Source organism: Ochotona curzoniae, unplaced genomic scaffold, assembly GCF_017591425.1.
Source record: "Ochotona curzoniae isolate NIBS_2020 unplaced genomic scaffold, NIBS_Ocur_1.0 contig_1, whole genome shotgun sequence".
Taxonomy (NCBI): Eukaryota; Metazoa; Chordata; class Mammalia; order Lagomorpha; family Ochotonidae; genus Ochotona; species Ochotona curzoniae.
This window is the reverse complement of record NW_024464918.1, coordinates 2,061,544-2,077,232: the sequence shown is the minus strand read 5'-3', so window position 1 is coordinate 2,077,232 and position 15,689 is coordinate 2,061,544. Positions and strand designations below refer to the sequence as shown.

The following is a 15,689-nucleotide window of genomic DNA, read 5'->3' as shown; positions in this document are numbered from 1 at the left end:
CTTTCTCTTGGTTTCCCCGTCTGTCTGTATATCTGCCTTTGCAATAAAAATGAATAAATAGAGAAAGAAAGGAAGAAAGAAAGTAAGTCGGCAGGTCAGTCCAAATGGCGTGCTGAGCAAAGCAGAGACAGTGATGATCTGGACCCCTGGCAAGGGTGTGGTAAAGGAGGCCAGAGGGAGTAAAGTTAATGGGAACAGGCATGCAGTTGAGGGGAGGAATAATTTCCGACGTTCTACATCACAGAATAACTTTGCTTCACAACAACTGATTATTCCTGAACAGTTAGAAAAGATTTTTAAATGCTCCCCTCAAAAATAAACGTCTGAGGTAATCAGTAAATGCATGATCTTGATCTGATCATTCCATGTTTTATATGTATCAAAATGTCAGATTAGTTCAGGCTTTGGCAACACATATACTAAAATTGGAACAAAATATCAGATTGTTCTCCATAAATAAATGCAATTATGGTATATTGACTCACATTCTTTTAAATTAGAAAAATAAGATGTTATTTGTTCCTAAAACACCTAAAAATGATTTCTTTGGTGGGGGAGCAAGAAAATACACGGTGGTCCCTTAGCAGTGTCATGTATTTTATTAATGTCTTGGACAGCTTTTCTTGTCCTCCCCCCACCATAGATTTCTAAGTATTCTAATTCTCAGCTATGATTTCATCTTCTCACCAACTTCTAATTTCTACAATACAGTTGGAAGAATTGAGGGCAAAATACTCTTTTAGAATACCAAGTTGCAGAAACTGTAGTTTTAAAGATATTTATATAGTAGTGCTGCCACCTAAAGATGAGGTTAACAAAAAGGCAACTCAAAGAAAATGACCTATTCCTTCTAAGACAGTTTCAACATCCATCTTCCTTACCTGTAAGTGCAGATTGACATTTTTGCTGTAAGTATGGAAGTTGGATTCTTTCAGGATGGTTTGTAGCAGCAAATTCCAATCGCAAATCTTCTAGAATCCTTGTCTTTTCACCCATTAGGCATCATCTCTAAGAGAGCACAAGACACCCAAAAGAAAACAGTTGAGAGATTTTTGTTGTTGTTAGTACTTCAAGAAGTGATAAACTGACCTAATCTTTTCCGTCCATCAACAGACTCCTTGATGAGAAAACTTGCAATTTGGGTAACTCAATTTCCTCATCTGTAAAATGGATTTAATCACACTTTAGTCCTATTTGCTTTGTAATCATCACCAGGAAAGTTTCTTGGGAAAGGGTCCTATAACAAGTGAGTCTAGGGCCCAGCACAGTGGCTCAGTGGCTAAACGCCTGTCTTGCAAGTGCCAATTTCCCATATGGGATCCCATATGGGTTTGTGCATGTTCCAGATGCTTTACTTCCCATCCAGCTCCCTGCTGGTGGCCTGGGAATCCAGTAGAGGATGGTCCAAAGCCTTGGGACCCTGCACCCACATGGGATAACCAGAAGAATTTCCTGGCTTTGAATCAGCTCAGCTCCCTGCCACTTGGGGCAATGAACCAACAGATAAAAGAGCTTTGTCTGTCCTTCTCTGTATATCTGCCTTTCCAATAAAAATAAATTTTTTTTTTTTAGTGAGCATAGAAGACTTGTGGTGTACTTACAAAAAAATTTCAAGATACAGGCAATTTTACACATCAGGGAGGGTACTCTTAAAGCACACATGGACCGTTTGAGGATCTCTAAATCATGATAAAGATAGGGAAGACATTTTCGTGTTTATTTTGTAGTAGACTTAGCTGATCCACAGCACTTCTGCCTAGGCGGTGCTGCAGGATGCAGACTAGAGATCAGGAAAGGCAAGGAAAGAGCGTTACTTGACACCACAATTTTGTCAAACTGTCCAAAGATTCAAGACACTGTATTAAAAGACGTTTTCCTGGCTCTGCTTTTCATCTTTGCCTAGCATTTTAGGAAGACTAACTCATCGCTTTTATTTTCTTCCTTTGGGCCCAAGGGTACATAAATAATATTTATCAGGGTTTTGTCCTTAGTCACATTCCCGCAAAGGGGCCCAGCTTCACCTACACTGCGTGGGAGGCTGGGCAGCAACCCCACACTTCCTGTCAAGGATTCCTGGGGCTAGAGCCTCGGCGAAGTCTAGCCTCTTTTCTTCTTTATGCAAATTCCGCCCTTCAGCCTCTCTCTGCGGGTGACTGAAGGCCAAGGTGAGACCCTCCCGGGAGATGAAAGGCTCATTGCCTCCGGAGAGACCAGGGGCGGAGGGCGGGCGTGTGGCGGGGCGGGAGCGTGCGGAGGGCTCTAAGTTGGAGCGGCCTTAGGCCCTGTGGGGTTGTATCCCGGGCCTGTGCCTGGTCTCGGCCTCCTGCGGCCGAATTCCTCCTTCGGGCGCTTACGCGCGCTGGGCGGAGGAAGTGCGGGCCGAGAAGCCGCCGACAGCCCCCTCTTCAGCCGCGCCTCAAGGCCTGGGCCGCGGGATGTTGACGCGCCAAACGCAAGCGGCGAGGGCGCGCTCACGCACGAGGAGGGGGGCGGAGAGCGGAGGGAGCGTGCTCGGGCGGCGGCGGCGGCGGCCATGGCCACTGAAACGGAGGGACGCGGGAGGCGAAGGCGCGAGCCTCGGCGCGGGCGGGGGTGGGGGCGCTGAGCACGCGCTGACGTCGCCGGGAGTCACGCACGGAGCGCCGGGTTACGCGCCGACGTCTGGCTGCCACGACTTGCCGTCTGCAGCGGCGGCGGCGGCGGCGGCGGCGGCGAGCGGTTACCGCAGGGGAAGGAGGAGGGGCGAGAACCTGAGGGGCTGTGAGTGAGCGGAGAAGCAGGGCGTGAAGCCGGGCTTGCCCGCGGGAGGGAGACCGAGCGCGAGCCGAGCCAGCCGTCCGAGCCGCCGCCTCCTCCTCCCCGCGGCGTCCCGCCCCCGCCTGCCCGCCCTCCCTCCTTCCCTCTCCCTTCCCTCAGCCCTCTGAGCCCGAGGGAGGCGCAGCTCGGCTCGCGCCGCTGTCCAGGACAGGTGTGCGCGCGCGCGCGCGTGCGTGCCCTCCCCCTCCCGCGCGCCGGCTTCGCGCGCGCGCCCGCCCTCCCTCCAGCCTGCGCCCTCCCTCACCTGCGGCAGGACAGCGCCCGCCCGCCCGCCCGCCCGGGTAAGCCCCTTGCGACCTTCCCTGCTGCCACGGCCACGGCTCGAGGTGCCACCCACCCCGTCCCCTCTAATTGCCATCTCGGTTGAGGGATAATGACTGTACCATTGCAGACACCCTCGCGCCTCCCCTTTCGGGGACCCAGGCGGTACAGCAAGGGTTCCTCCACCCTCCCCCATCCCCCCATCAACCCGCAGTGACGAACGAATGAACTCCAGCCATCTCCTGAAATAAAAAAATAACACCTCCCGTTTTGGAGGAAAAAAAAAAGACAATTCCACCTCCGCCGGCCCTGGAGACTACCAGTGATGCCGTTTGTTTAGCAAGCCATAATAGCGCGCATTTCCCCCAGGCCACCTTGGTCTCGGGCCTGGACTGGTGCGCTAGACGTGGCCGGCACTCCCTGCAAGGCTGCTCTGGAAGGAGGGGAGAGGAAAGAGGGTTCTGTATTGTATGCTCCACTAGCAACCCCTCCTCTCCTCTGTTCACCACCCCATCCCCCCCAAAAAACGCATACTCTCTCCCGGGATGCGTGGTACAAAACCAATAGCCCCTCAAAATGAAAATAATAATAATAATAAAATAATTTGGAAAAAAAAAAACATTGGTTGGTACTGCCAAAGCAGAGGAAGCCAGGCCCCAGGGATGGGGTGGCCCGAGCATGGCATTCTGTCTGAAAGCCTGGTTAGCTCTTACAGCCGCTCTGGCTTTGGGAGGAGTTGGGGGTGGGAGGTGGCAAAAGGAATGGATGTGAGAAGCAGAGGACCCCGGAGGTGGGCTGTCGTGATTGTAGCAAGGGTCCCCCAAGAATATCCCTAGCATCATAAGCCTGAACTCGGGCTGGGGAGGCCCACAAGACGGGCTGGGGGTAACTTTCCCAGGTTCGTAGCCTTAAGACTCCTGAATGAATGCCGCCTTCATTTCGGCCGTCACTGCGGGACCCTCTGGAGGCTTCTACGTTCTGATCTGGGCTCTTTTTGTTGCTGTCGGGCCACGCGCTTTTGGATGCTTTCCGCAGCGGTATCTTTACTTGCACGTCCCGTATCTTCAGGGGAGATCCCAGTCTCTTAGAGTCGGCCAGATGTGGTTGTATTTGGTTGCACGTCTTTTGGTAGATGGTTAGAAGGGAAAGGAAATTTGGGGATTATTTCAAGACACCCCCAACACCCCCACCACACGCGCACACACACTGCTCCCGTTCAGCTGTGTTCCGAATTGCGGCTTTGGAAATTGAAGTGTTGACTAGAGTTGCTGATCTCATTCCTTTGAGTACAGTACTAGTAAAAACCATTTAAGTATCAGACAGAAGCGAGAGAGCAGTGAACATCGCATCAATTCCATGTGGGCCTCTGGAGTCCATAAAATGTCGGGTTTTGTGACTTTTGTTGAATTCAGAGTGTGGGCTATATTCATTTGATTCTACAAATTCTTAAAATGAAAACCTTTGGGAATAATGAGGAATGTATCAGGTGGAATGTTGCCTTCAAATTTTAAATGGTTAATTTGTATCGTGTAATGCCAAACATTGAAATGGCACTGAAGAAATGTAATTTTCAAGATTAGTGAGCTGTGTGCAAAGGGACATGCTTTTAAAATGATGGGTGAAATGCTGGGATTATTAGATCGTTGTTACCTAGATGCTAAGATTGACTTCAGAGTTTCCTTTCATTTTCTTGGTGGAGGATGGACCACTCCTACTTGAAACATTTGTAGCACAACATGCCAGTTAGTTTTAATGGTTTGGGTTCTGAAGCTAATTGTGTGGTTTAAGACTAGCTTTTAACCACTAGCATTTAAAAACACGTTCTAAGGTTCTTTTATTCTGGAAATTTGTGTTTTGGTGAAATATTGATCGGCATATTGCTTGTGATGAGATCTCTGTGATCAAAAGGGTTTGTTACCAAGAAGTAGATACCATCCTTTGAAGTTTATTTTATAAATGAATGTTGATCTTTACTAGCAAAAAAAAAAAAACAGGTTAGTTCAGAATTCCCTGTGGTGAAGAGTGAACAAAACTGAGGCTTACTCTTCCTGTTCTGTTTCTTTGTGCACAATTTTTGTGGGTAACAGTGTTAAATAGTTAGTGGGATTAAAAATAAAGCAGTCTCTATTTTCATAACCTGTTTGTGTAATGTCATTAAAAGGACCTAGGAAAGCTAAAATATTCGGTTTTATGAATGTAGGAGAATCTTTAGGAGAAAGGGAATAAACGTTTGCTTTTTGCTTTTTTAAATTAACGTGGATGTTTTGCTACATATTCTGTTTCATTTCCTTTTGTCTTTTCTACATGGTAATGAAATTGTAAATTTAGTTTGCTCGTTTTCAAGTAATGAATTAAAATAGCGGGAGACTAGGACAGGCTCTTTTTTCATTCACCAAGTTAGTATTTTGTTTAGGTAATTAGCAAACGACTGAAAGTCTTTTTAAATCCACAAATTTTCTAATGAATATCCAATGCCAGGATTCCAAGATAACTGTAATTCTATTTAAGGTTCTAAAATTTTTGTTTTAAGACTTCTGCAAGTTATTACTCGTTTGTCCCAGGCTGCCTTTAAAGGAAGGCTACCTTTCACCTTCTGCACTGAGAAATAACCATACTTACAGGCTTATCCTGAAATTAACTCTCTGCTTCAATAGTAAAATATGCTAGCCATCCAATTTGTTGAATTATTTTGGAAAAAGCTTTATCAGTCCTATTTGCTTTTTAGATACACATTTAAGTAAGAAGATAAAATTTAAGGGCTCTCCTACATATGAAATGAATAATATGAGTACACACTTATGTGAAAAAATCTGGGTCTCAGTCGTTTGCTGTTTTACACTTAAAATTCCCAGTTGAACTGTGCAAATGATAGTCAACTTGTGTTCTGTCTAGAAACTTCATCTGTAGCCTCTGAACTGGAGAACTAAGGAGTCACTTCCTGATGACATTCGATTTTCTCAGAAAAGCAAGGCTCCTAAGCGCAAACTGTTTCAGAACTTCTGGACGCAAATGTTTGGAAGAGAGGGCAAAAAAATCTAAACTTCAAAGGCAGTCCAGGACTGCAGCAGTTTTGAGCTGTAGACTCCTGTCCTGGGACAGGAATCATCAGCACGCACTAGAGCAAGGATCGGATCCACTGAGATCGCAGCCAGTGAGCCCCCAGTTGCAAGCTTGGCTCTGACCTTACTGCCTGGAGTTCTCGTTCGGGGAGCCCCACAAGGAAGAGCAGCAGCTCTCAGGATAGAGCTTTGCCTGTTCTCAGCCTTAATCTAAGAACAGGTGAGGCAACTTAAGCAAGAGGGCAACACCCTGCCCCAGCCCTTTGGAGACCCTGCCTGAAGGCTTCCCTGGAAGGGTTCAGGTCTATCCAGGGTCCTGACTGCTGCTCTGTGAGCCTGGCGAGAGTCGCGGCTTCTGCACAGGTGGGACTTGCTCGAAATCCCGCGTCCCCTATCCCGAAGACTGGGGCTGGGGGAAGAAGTGCAGAAGAGTCACTGCAGAAAGCAGCATTGCCGGGCACTAAAGGTTTCCCTCAAATTATAGAGAAGTTATTTGTGGGACCCAGTTCTCAAAGTGGACCTCCCCTCCAGGGCCCCATTTCAGAGACGACTGAACAGACACAGGATTCTATGGTGGGTCCACAGGACCTCCCCTGTCTGCTCCTGGGTGGCCGGGATAGTTGGCCCTGTTTCTTCCTCTTCAATACTAAGTGGAAACTTCAGCCCTGAGCTGAAGTAGCTAATGCTGAGTAGAATAGGCCTCTTGCTGAGAGAAAAAGGAAACCGTGAATACCTAGCAAAAAGGTTTGCCAGTGAAGTGAAGGAATATATTAAGAGTCCTTGAGGGGTCAGACATTGACAAGGCTTATTCCCTAGATTGCACTTGGTTTGATGGCTAGCCTTCTCTTTACCTTTTTCTTTTTCCAGGAATCTGGACAGCCATGTACTCAGCTGTCTCCTTGGCTAAGTAAGGGAGCCCAGTCTCCTGACTTTGGGGGCTATGAAGGAGGAGTTGTTCAGTGGGGAATAGACCTCCAAGAGTAGGAACACTCTTCTCAGGACCAGAGAGAGCAGTCTCTGCCTGAGAAGCTGGGTGGGGGGGTGAAGCAGCACAGTTGGTTCCTTTCTGCTGCTGCCGTAGGTGATGGGGAGAGCCTGGGGACGTTGGCAGGGGTCCCCTGGAGTTAGGCCTTGGCTTTCTCACAGGTGCCTGGGCTGCGGACCGCAGTGTAAGGGACCCTGAGTGTTCTTCACCTATGCAGGAGTACAGATAGGCTCTAGATTATGCATCAGGTCTAGGAAGAGGGAAATCAGTTATTTCTGAGCCCCTTCTATTCCCAAGCCCCTTTCTAAGACCCACACAGGTTCCTTTAGCTCTCACTTTCTAACGAGTCGTTGATAAATTAATGGTTGTTAACCTGTCTGCATAAGAACCAGAAATCACCTAGTGTACCTGTTGGAGGGTGAGGACCCTTACACACACACACACACACACACACACACACACACACACGGTTGTGAGAGGAAGTGTAAAGGGGAGAGGGAACCTGTTTTAATGAATCCCCGTAAGAAACTGCGTTTCCCAGGAAATTCCTGACATTTTTAGCTCATGAATTTCCGAAAGCCTGCTTAGTTTTCTCCTCCATTCTGGGTCCTTCCAGAGAGGAGGAAGAGTGGGCTGGGGTCTGAATGCTCGGCCGGGCCTGGTTCTTCCGCAGAGCTGGCCAGCAACCCAGCCAGGCTGGGCTCAGTCCTGGGCAGGGTTCCCCCCTTCCCCAAATCTCAGAAGAAGGAAGGGGAGGCAGGCAAGGCGTTTGTAGTCCCAAGAGGGGCTGGTTGCATGTTTTTGGGTGAGTGTGAGGTTTGTTTTTGATTGTTGTTTGGGGGAGAAAGGCAGAGCCTACGGGAGTAGGCACTGCGGGAACCCTGGCCCTGGTGCGGCTACCGTCCTCGGCTCAGCTCCCCCCGCCTGTGAGTGCGCCCGCCCGCTCCACTGTGCGGGGCTGCGGTTGGGGGGAGGGGGGAGCGGGATCATCTGAGGCCAGAGCCGCTGCCGTGCGGGGAGGGGGAGCGGCGGGAGCGAGGGGAGGGAGAGGGGAGGGACCGGCTAGGTGTCTGCTGCTCCGCGCCACCGCTGCCGCCGGCTCCCTGTCCTCATCCCAGCCGGCCCCCTCTGCAGCTCAGGGTTACCTCTGCGCCACCTCTCCTCTTCCTTGCCCACCTCTGCGGCCCCGAGCTCTGCGGTAGGAGACAACCCAGCTGAGGGCCGATGGCGGGAGGACCTGTCTGGGTTTGGGTCGCAGTCTGGCTGAGGACTGCATGGGAGGGGGTGGCTGTGACTCGGTGTCCCTTCTCTGCAGAGGGCTGTGCCGCGCTGCGCAGGCCCCTCCCCCCACATCCTCTCTTTGGGGTCACTGGAAAACCGGGCTCAGGCCTGCTCCTGTGCGTACTCTATTAGTCCCCTTCTCACCCCGTCCCCCTACTCCCTCGGCCGAAGTCGCCTAGGGTTTGGCCGACAGCGACAGCCGCCGCGGTAGTGGTGGCAGTGGCGGCAGCAGCAGCAGAGCTGCGACGCGGCGATTGCCCCCCTCCTCAGCCAGGGGTTTAGGATAAGGGTTGGTGGGTGGGCTCTGGCTGGCGGGCGGGTGGGCAGACAGGGACTGAACAGTGGGGAGGGGGCGTAGATCACGTGCCAGAGGGCGGGTGGGCGCGTACAGTAGGGCACCCTGCTACTGTACTGGGGAGTCAGTGCCCTGTTACCGGGTCTCGTCTGTCTCGTCTCTCCCGCAGATCTCGCGAGAGTGGCTGACTGGCTGTGGGGGTTGCGGCGGCAGCAGGCGGAGCCGGGGAGGGAAAGCAGCGGCGGCTGAGGCGACTGAGGCGGCGGGCGGAGCGGCAGGCGGCGGCGGCGGCGGCGGAGCGCAGCATCATGGCGGACCGAGACAGCGGCAGCGAGCAGGGTGGTGCGGCGCTGGGCTCGGGCGGCTCCCTGGGGCACCCGGGCTCGGGCTCAGGCTCCGGCGGGGGCGGTGGTGGCGGCGGGGGCGGCGGCGGCAGTGGCGGCGGCGGCGGCGGTGGCGGGGCCCCGGGGGGGCTGCAGCACGAGACGCAGGAGCTGGCCTCCAAGCGAGTGGACATCCAGAACAAGCGCTTTTACCTGGACGTGAAGCAGAACGCCAAGGGCCGCTTCCTCAAGATCGCGGAGGTGGGCGCGGGTGGCAACAAGAGCCGCCTCACTCTCTCCATGTCAGTGGCCGTGGAGTTCCGCGACTACCTGGGCGACTTCATCGAGCACTACGCGCAGCTGGGCCCCAGCCAGCCACCCGACCTGGCCCAGGCACAGGACGAGCCGCGCCGGGCGCTCAAGAGCGAGTTCCTGGTGCGCGAGAACCGCAAGTACTACATGGATCTTAAGGAGAACCAGCGCGGCCGTTTCCTGCGCATCCGCCAGACGGTCAACCGGGGCCCTGGCCTGGGCTCCACGCAGGGCCAGACCATCGCGCTGCCCGCACAGGGGCTCATCGAGTTCCGTGACGCTCTGGCCAAGCTCATCGACGACTACGGAGTGGAGGAGGAGCCGGCCGAGCTGCCCGAGGGCACCTCCTTGACTGTGGACAACAAGCGCTTCTTCTTCGATGTGGGCTCCAACAAGTACGGCGTGTTTATGCGAGTGAGCGAAGTGAAGCCCACCTACCGCAACTCCATCACCGTGCCCTACAAGGTGTGGGCCAAGTTCGGACACACCTTCTGCAAGTACTCGGAAGAAATGAAGAAGATTCAAGAGAAACAGAGGGAGAAGCGGGCTGCGTGTGAGCAGCTCCACCAGCAGCAGCAGCAGCAGCAGGAGGAGACCGCCGCTGCCACCCTGCTGCTGCAGGGGGAGGAAGAAGGGGAAGAAGATTGATCAAACTGAATGGAAACCCCTCCCCATACACACATGCATACACACAGACACATGCACACACACACACACACACACACACACAGAGAAAATATACTGTAATGAAAGAGAGAAAATAAAAAGTTAAAAAGTTTAAAAAATAAAACTTAACTCCAAGGGAGCACCACCCACAGAACCTCCACCAACTGACAGTTTCTCTTCTTGACTTGCCACCCATCGCTGGATGTTGTCCACTTTATCCACCATATAAAACAGTAAGCAGCTGCTAAAAACAAAAACAAAAAAAAAAACAAAAAAATACAAAAAGTAATAACATTATATGAACTGTGTTTCCTACTTGATTAAAAATATAAAGAACTGAGTGTTTATTTCCCTAATTAACCAAGAACTTTTGTACACGTTTAAGCTATTATTATTAAAAGTGTTTGCAAAATGGTCAAGATTATAATATTGCTGAATTATATAAAAGTCCTTTTCATGTTGAGCTAACATTTGACTTTAGCACAAAAAAGAGATATTTTAGAACACGTAAAATAATATTTTTAGTTTTTCTCATTTTGTTACCAAATTTCAGACCTTACATGGAGGTTATTATAGTATATTTGACACCCTATATACCTGTGATTAGAGATGTGTATATATATGAGGGCTAGGCATGCTGTGTGTCTGAGCTTTGTCTAAATGTTATGCAGAAGTTTGTAGAGTTAAAGGTACGTAGGTTTAATTCATGCAAGGTAAACAATAAGTGCTCTCTTTTATACAATATGCATTGCATCTGGACCTTAAACATAAAAATGGTCAGTGAAACTTCTGTGAACATGAAGAAATTATTAAAAAAAGGCATTTAAATGAAATTTGCTAAGTTGTGATTTTTATGGTTGGAACCAAAGTTATTCAAATAGTAAAAGAAAAAGAGAAAGAAAGAAAAAGGAAATTTCCCATAATATTTTTCTGCATCTGTTTGCTTTGAGTAAGCATTTTGTTATTATTGTGTATATGAGATGTACTTGTATGGTTCATAATATATTTTTTTTATTATGTGTAGAAAGATTTTAAAAACTAACGTGCAGCAATTTCCAGTGAACCTGTATTTGGACATCAGGTAGTGAGTCTATTTGTGGTCACTAGCACTGTCTCCTAAACTTGTAAGAGGTCTAAGGCTATCCTTTGATTTGCCAGTGCTGTTAACTTATGTAGACCTGTTTAAAAAAAAAAAAAAAAGCAACACAATTACAGTTATCCTACTGAGCCATGGATTCTGAGTTAAGTTTTAAAAGTAAAAGCCAAGTTGGTAAATGTAAAGGATTTCCATGTAGCTGTGGTGCTAGTTATTACTGGCTACATTGTATGCTAAGTGTATTTGTGTTCCCCAAGTGTACAAACTTTCTATCAAAAGTATGTTCTATAACTCTCATATTCAAGGTGGAGGGAATGAAAATACAAAGCTTAGGAGAGCACTTGACCAAGCTGGTGTCCTCCAAACTGAAATTGTTTGTAACGATAGTCTTTTACAGGTTTTCATTTAAAGATGTTTGTGTGCTTTTAATTGACAACTAACTTCTTGCTGCTGTATAGTAAAATATTAATATATTTTTATCATTAAACTGCTGCATGACTATCATCTTTGAGTGAAGAGAAAATGTTATAAAAAAAAGATGCCTTAAACAGTACTTTTTGGTTTGAAAATCTGTAGAGAGTATTTTAGTAAAAAAAAGAAAAGAAAAAAGAAAAAAGGGATCTTATCTGACAGAGTTCTGGGGATGGAATGTTTCTTGGCAAGTCCAGCCATATAGATCTAACTGCTGTATGTGGAAGACACCGCCTGTAGGAGCGAGAAGGTAGCAGTACTTCTCACATTGTAAAACATTGGCCTAGGAAGGTGAAACAGTTGTCTTTTTTGAGGGATTTTTTTTTTTTTCTGCCGGTTCTTTGGGTTTTGTTTTGGTATTCTTAAGCTCCCTGGTTGAGTGTGTTGTCTTTGTTTTTGAGATCTACTGTATGTGTTGAATAACAAGCTATTTTCATTGTACTGTGCATTTTCCCATTAAATTGTTTGCTTTTAATATTCATACAATGTTAAATATGAGGTGACCGTACAGTAGTTAGGGAGTTTCTTTATTTACAAAATCACTGGAAATGATTAAATTGCTTTTCCCTTTCCCCCAAGGTGCATTTTTCTTATTTCCATATAGTAAAGTTGAGCTTTTACAGTGCATAATGTGACATTTGGAATGCTTATCAACTGCATGTAAACATTAATAACTTGCACTTTTTTGTCTTAAGATTTGTTGAGCTGTTTTGTTCACTGTACTTTAACTGTGATATGGAAAAGATTGCATTCTCTGTGCTGTTACTAATTAGGAAAGAGAATTGCTTTGATTTTGTCTCTTGTTTACTATAGCTTCTTCAAGTTAAGCCTTGTACTACAGGTTGTTGGAGTACCCCTAGATCAGTGTTTCGTAGTTGCCAGCAATAAGTAGTGCAAGTCAACAAAAACACAGCAAACTTAGGCAAAGTGTCCTTTCTTTGAGATGCAAGTTCTTTCATGAGGTTTTCCTTAGGATCAGTTACCTAAAGGGAAGCCTTTCTTATCTATAGACTTCAGATTCTGCTTGGAATCCTACCGGATCAAGAAGCACATGCATTGTGCAGTTGTCTTTACACTATAACAGTAGAACACAATCTTACTAAGATTTTGAAACCAGTGTCTGATTTATGATCAGTGGGTTTAAAAAGAAATCCACATGTAGATCTTCTAAGACTTCAGAAGTGGTCATAGAAAAGACTATGTGACTGTAAAGATGCTGTCTTTAAAGCATCTCACTTTACCTCCCAAGCACCCCACTCCGCCCTACCCCAGTCTTCCCTTCTCCCCTCTCTTGTCTGTCCCATACCCTTCTGGCCCACCCTGGAGGTGCTCGGTACTTTACCAAGGTTCTATATCTCAGTGTTTTATGTTGGAGTTTTTTCTTGTTTTTATTTTATTGGTTGGTAATCTTGTTTTGTGCTGAAAGAAAAATTTTAAATGGTATATTTGACCATATGTGTTATTCATAGAAGACAGTATGATCAAATGTGCCAAAAACAAAACTTAATTTCTGACAAGTATGCCTTATTTTTATCGATCTGCTTTGTCTTACAATTGAGGTCCTAGAGCTTGGTTAAACTGTTATTTGCCTAAGTATAAAAGGAAACTTAAAATGCATTGCAATATTAGCATTCTTTAAAATGAGAGACACTGTCAAGTAATTTAATCCAAAAATTGGCCACCAGATTTGAAATGCGTGTGTGTGTGTGTATGTGCGTGTAGTATTGTCTATTTTTTTAAATCATCAAATCTTTTTTAAGCTACTTTTTATTTGTGCCTCCTATTTATCTTGCTGATGTTAGAAACAGCAGTCATCCAGCCACAGAGGGAGCTAAAGTTAACTAACCAGAACTGTAGAAATCATTATACATGCCTTTGACAACAAAGGAAGTTCATAAGAAAAGCCATATTGGCTTTTCCTCTACTAGATACAGATTGGAGATAGATGAATATTTGCCAAATGGAAGAAAAGGCAATGCTAATCCAGAAAGACAAATTGTTTTCTAGCTTCTCAAAAGCCATGGAGAGTTAAAACCAAAACCAACAGGGAAATTGAAAACAAAAAACCTTGGAAGTCTCATTTTCTAGTTGTCCTGTGCAGGGGTTGAAATTTGACTCAAAGTAGAAAATATATAAGTGTGTTTTTAGGCCTTCACATCCAGAGATGGGTAACTATTCCAGTTTGATTTTTCAGGTAATGAAGCTGCTAGTAATTTTAACCCCTGCCTAAAGAACATAATTTCGTTTGGGAGCAAATACTTATTGCCTTGAAAAATAGCACTGTAATAGCCTATGGTAATTAGTTGTAGAATAACCTTTATCTTTTTCCAACTATGCAAATTGTCAAAAGTGTAAATTAGAATTCAGTTAAAGATAGTTAATTATATTGCAATCAAATGGCATTCACAAACTTAACTGGAGCATATTCAAATAAAATTTATTAGTCAAGAAGAGTTTTCTATGCTAACAAAAATATAATTTAGCTACCTATTCTAAAATGGTGAATATTATTAATATTGTATAATAGGACTGGGAAGACTGCCTCCTTTTTTGAAGAGAGAGATTAAGGATTTTTATAATTGTTTTTCATCAAATTTTACTATTTTTGTCAAATTTTTAGGTATTTAATTTGTAAAACAGTTTGCTTTGTACTGGCCTACAGAAAATAGGGTATTGATTTTAAACTTTTTGAAGCCAAGTGATCAAGTACATTTGTAATAAAAGTCAATGGATCTATATCAATTGTACTCACTGTTTTCATTTCTTATTAATATAGAAATGCTGGTTTTTTTCCTGTAGAAAAATGGAACTAAATTTGGGTGGAAGGGAGGGAAGAAGATAAATCTATTGATAATGAGAATCTGGGTGGGTATAATGGCCCAAGCACTTTATATTGTCTTTGAGTTGGCTGTGATTTAGGATATAATTGTGTCAACTTTTTCCTTCCTGTTTTTTTTTATGGTCCTTGACATTTTTGAGGGGGGTATCATTCATTTTTCATTCTGTGCTTTAGCATTTTGCATTTTGACACTGTTAAAGCTTTGTAAAACTAATACACTTTTCTTTTAAGCTATTTTGGATTACCTACCACCTATACCCCATCATGGGCACAGTTAATTTTCTCTGTCTCACACACATGGCTTGCCTTTCTTCTGTAGTATTCTCCCTCATTTATTTCATGTCTCACACACACACACACACAGATACTTTCTTGATAACTTTAAAATTAGGCTTTTGCTTTCTAAAATTATTGCTCAGAGCTTTCATTATTTCATAATTCATTTTTTAAAATGTAAACATTTTAAAATTTTTTCTTCCACATAAAAAATAAGATACCAAATCCAATGACTTTTTTTCCCCTTTAAAAGTCTTTTGAGTATCAGAATGAGGTCTTCCTCTCTGTGGAAAAGGATGCTAAAACAAGGGCATCTTTAACAATTCATAACTCTCTGAGTTATAACATTTATACCTGATTATTCCTAAAATTGAATATTCTAATAATTTAGATATATATATTTCCATGAGAGTGAAATCAGATTGAAGATTTATTAGAATTGCTTAAACAAATGAATTCACCTAAGTTACTTATACAAAGTTGTCTATTCAAGTTTATTTTATTTTTAAATCATGTAGAGTCTTTGCAGAGTTGGTAATGTATTTTAAAGGTTGATTCTATTAAGAAGTTTTTTTTTTATCCTAGACTCCTAAAGTTAAGATCGAGGCCTTTTGAAAGTTTCTTTATAAAATAAATTTTGTTATCATTGGCTAAGTGAGGATAACCTAAGGTAGTATTAGCCCAAATCAGGTGGAATTTAATGATGCAAGACCAACCAGATGAAAAATGAAAAATCTGGTTCCAAGCCAGTGGTTATCTTTCCTTTGCCAAGTGACTACCAAGATTTTTTGTTAAACAGACTAGCAATATATGTCTTTAGTGAAATTGAGTATGAGAGATATCACTTGTCAAAAGCACTTTTCTTGGCTGGAACTATTTCATAGCTACTCACTCATTTTCATTTTGGACCCATTGTCCTTTGCTTTTGTGAAGCTTTGCCTTGTTGGTAGGCAGATACATGATGGATGTCGTCTATGTAAAATAAAGTTGCATCTCATAGACCAGAAA

The 15,689-nt window shown here is 45.3% G+C and overlaps 1 protein-coding gene across 2 annotated transcripts; it reads left to right on the top strand.

Annotated features, from left to right (window-relative positions):
* The first annotated feature begins 3,047 nt into the window (after positions 1-3,047).
* Positions 3,048-14,304, top strand: PURA (purine rich element binding protein A). Of its 2 annotated transcripts, none has more exons than XM_040975492.1 (2): positions 3,048-3,098; positions 8,868-14,304. In XM_040975492.1, the coding sequence occupies exon 2, from the start codon at positions 9,007-9,009 to the stop codon at positions 9,979-9,981; it is 975 nt and encodes a 324-aa protein (XP_040831426.1). In that variant the 5' UTR covers positions 3,048-3,098; positions 8,868-9,006; the 3' UTR covers positions 9,982-14,304. The 2 variants fall into 2 exon arrangements, with proteins under 2 accessions (XP_040831426.1, XP_040831508.1); XM_040975574.1 differs by lacking the exon at positions 3,048-3,098 and having other exon boundaries at positions 8,770-9,037; positions 9,092-14,304.
* The last annotated feature ends 1,385 nt before the right edge of the window (positions 14,305-15,689 follow it).